The 3299-nt window shown below is 56.4% G+C and overlaps 1 protein-coding gene across 1 annotated transcript; it reads left to right on the top strand.

Moving 5' to 3' along the window:
• The first annotated feature begins 6 nt into the window (after positions 1–6).
• On the top strand, positions 7–2654 carry GJA4 (gap junction protein, alpha 4, 37kDa). Its single transcript, XM_008585220.1, has 2 exons — positions 7–24; positions 1147–2654. Exon 2 carries the CDS (start codon positions 1164–1166, stop codon positions 2163–2165), a length of 1002 nt encoding a protein of 333 aa, XP_008583442.1. The 5' UTR covers positions 7–24; positions 1147–1163; the 3' UTR covers positions 2166–2654.
• The last annotated feature ends 645 nt before the right edge of the window (positions 2655–3299 follow it).

Consider the following 3299-nt stretch of genomic DNA (forward strand, 5'->3'; position numbering starts at 1 on the left):
CCGGGCCGGCCCGGCAGGCAGGCGGTGAGTTGCGGGAGGGGGCGTCACCTGCCAGCGGGTGGGCGGGCGGGGCCCGTGGGTCCTGCGGGTCCTGCCGCTGCTGGAGACTCAGGGTTGCTGCGGGGCGCTCACCCAGCCCGCCTTTGGCCAGGCTCTGTGCTGTGGACGGTTCCTACCTTCTTTCATTGAATCCTTACAGCAACCTTAGGAGGCAGTAATAGTATTGTTTATACTCAGCGGGAGAGGAGACTGGGGCGTCCAGAGGTGGTTACTTTCCAAGGTCCCAGTTAGTAAGAGAGAGTCAAAATTTGAACCCAGGTCTGGTTCCAGAGCCTGGCTCTAAACAGCTTTGCTCCCGGGAAGAGGCGCCACCTCCCCGCTCCCCCTAACTTCCTTCCCTCCAATGTTCTGGGAACTTCGTCGCCAGTGCCTCCACCCTACCATGACAGTTCTTTCAAGACTAGAATTTGGCAGCAACAGCTTTGGAGGGGGGAGGGCTGGGGATGGAGGAAGAGGACAGGACCAAGTGTCCCTAGGTGGTCATTACTGCTAACAGGTGGAGCTAATGGCTGCCTTCAGCTCTTAAAACCCCTCCCGCTCCACAAGCTGGAAGATTAGAGTGAGGCCACCTGGGCAAGATATGATTGGAGGGCAGGGGAGCAGGGATCTGAGGCTTTGAGTGGGAGAAGCTGAAGATAACACCATCACCACCACCAACCCCCACTGTCTGGAGGTAGCCAGCCTTGAGCCAAAGGGAGGAAAGGCATGGCACAGCTGTGCGACCTTGGATGAGTTCCTCAAATTCTCTGTTTCTGTAGGCAAAGGAGTCGCAACTCAATCCAGATCTCCTTGGGCTGTGGTCATCCTGGGGCTCTGGCTGAGGACAAGATCAGACAGGGACCCTAGCCATACCCCTGCCATTCAAAGAATCAGAATGAGGGCATGCAAGGAGCTTAGCAGCCAGCATCCAAGGATCTGCTTTGGGTTCTGATTGCCCAGCTGAGTGTAAGCCCCAGGCCAGTCTTCCCCTCCCTGAGCCTCAGTTATCTTGTAGGTAGAATGGGCATGGCAGACCTCCCTGCAGGCTTGTTGCTAGCATGAGCTGAGATGCACACTGACGTGCTGATGCTTTCTGTCTCCCTGCAGACGGAGGCCCAGGAGCCATGGGTGACTGGGGCTTCCTCGAGAAGCTGCTGGACCAGGTCCAGGAGCACTCAACTGTGGTGGGCAAGATCTGGCTGACAGTGCTCTTCATCTTCCGCATCCTCATCCTGGGCCTGGCCGGTGAGTCAGTGTGGGGCGACGAGCAGTCGGATTTTGAGTGTAACACAGCCCAGCCGGGCTGCACCAACGTTTGCTACGACCAGGCATTCCCCATCTCCCACATCCGCTATTGGGTGCTGCAATTCCTCTTTGTCAGCACACCCACCCTGGTCTACCTGGGCCACGTCATTTACCTGTCTCGGAGGGAGGAGCGGCTGCGGCAGAAGGAGGGGGAGCTGCGGGCACTGCCAGCCAAGGACCCCCACGTAGAGCAGACACTGGCAGCCATAGAGCGTCAGATGGCCAAGATCTCAGTGGCAGAGGATGGTCACTTGAGGATCCGAGGGGCACTGATGGGCACCTATGTGGCCAGCGTGCTCTGCAAGAGCGTGCTAGAGGCAGGCTTCCTCTATGGCCAGTGGCGTCTCTACGGCTGGACCATGGAGCCTGTGTTTGTGTGCCAGAGAGCACCCTGCCCCTACCTCGTGGACTGCTTTGTCTCTCGCCCCACGGAGAAGACCATTTTCATCATCTTCATGCTGGTGGTCGGACTCATCTCCCTGGTGCTCAACCTGCTGGAGCTGGTGTACCTGCTGTTTCGCTGCCTCAGCCGGGGGATGAGATCACAGCAGGGCCAGGATGGCCCCCCGGCCCAGGGCACCTCCTCAGACCCTTACACTGACCAGGTCTTCTTCTACCTCCCCATGGGCGAGGGGCCCTCGTCCCCACCATGCCCCACCTACAATGGGCTCTCATCCAGTGAGCAGAACTGGGCCAACCTGACCACGGAGGAGAGGCTGGCTTCTTCCAGGCCCCCGCTTTTTCTGGATCCACCCCCTCAGAATGGCCAGAAGTCCCCAAGTCGCCCCAGCAGCTCTGCTTCCAAGAAACAGTATGTGTAGGAGGTTGGGGCTATGTCACCCAACAGAGGGGTCCTGAGAAGTCTGGCTGCCTTGAATGCCCCCTCCTTGAAGGCTGTGCAGAGATGACTAGGCTGTGGATGCAAGTGCTCACTGGCCAGAGGGCCTCACCACAAATTGTTCTTGAATACCTGGAGCCTTCCTGGTGGCCAGAGAGCACCATGGCTTCCTCTCCAAAATGTCACTTTGCTCCAGGCACAAACAGAGCCAGCACAAACAGGCCAAGGGTGTTGTGGGCACTGTGGCAGAACCAGAGCCAATTTATCCCACCTGCACCCTTACGGAAGATTCACCTCTGCCCAGGTTGTTCTCACAGGAAAAGGCTGATCAGGACCACTGGGTGGACCTTGATGATATAGACAGACAGCCTGTGCTGGATCCAGCCCTGTCAAGGGGACTGGTGTCTTGTTTTCATCATTCTTTTCTAGTTCTGCTGTTTATGCTTCTAAAATAAACGGGACTTGATCACAAGCAAGGTGTGTATTCTGTCACAATGTGCTTTGGGCAGGGGCTGGAGGGTCCATTATCTTGTGCAGGCTCCCTTTTCTTTTCAGTCCTGCATACTCTGTCTTTGGTTTCTGCAACCCCAACTCCAGCCAGTACCTTAAACCCTCAACCTCATACATTCTGCTGCTCAACAGTGCTGAGTCCTAACACTATCTTTTGAAATGCATCAGGCACTGTCCTTTTCATCCTCACCACCTCTGCCCATCTAGTGCCCTTTTAATCAACCTACCCCTTAATTGGTAGCCAAAGCAGTGTTCTCCCCAGCCTGCCCCACACCCATCCAGTGCTCTGGCCACACTGCCCCCTGCAACATGCTTCCTTACTGGGCACTTGGTCCCCGAGCATGCTTGCCAGCAAGCAGTCCAGTTGGGCCCTGCACCCCCTCCATCTCATCCTGGACCCCTTGGTATTTGGGAAGAGAGTTTTAGGTCACTTGTCCTTCCTTCCTTGGCGCTTTCTATTGTGCCCGCCAGGAGGAACAACTTGAGGATCTGCATCATATCTCCTCTGCACACACCCAAAATTCACTCACTGAGAACAGACAACTGCAGTATACAGAGGCAGAAGGGACTGAATCTTGCCTCTGAGTCCCAAAGGCTGCAGAAAAGA

The sequence above is a fragment of the Galeopterus variegatus genome, unplaced genomic scaffold, assembly GCF_000696425.1.
Source record: "Galeopterus variegatus unplaced genomic scaffold, G_variegatus-3.0.2 Scaffold106, whole genome shotgun sequence".
In the NCBI taxonomy this organism is placed as follows: Eukaryota; Metazoa; Chordata; class Mammalia; order Dermoptera; family Cynocephalidae; genus Galeopterus; species Galeopterus variegatus.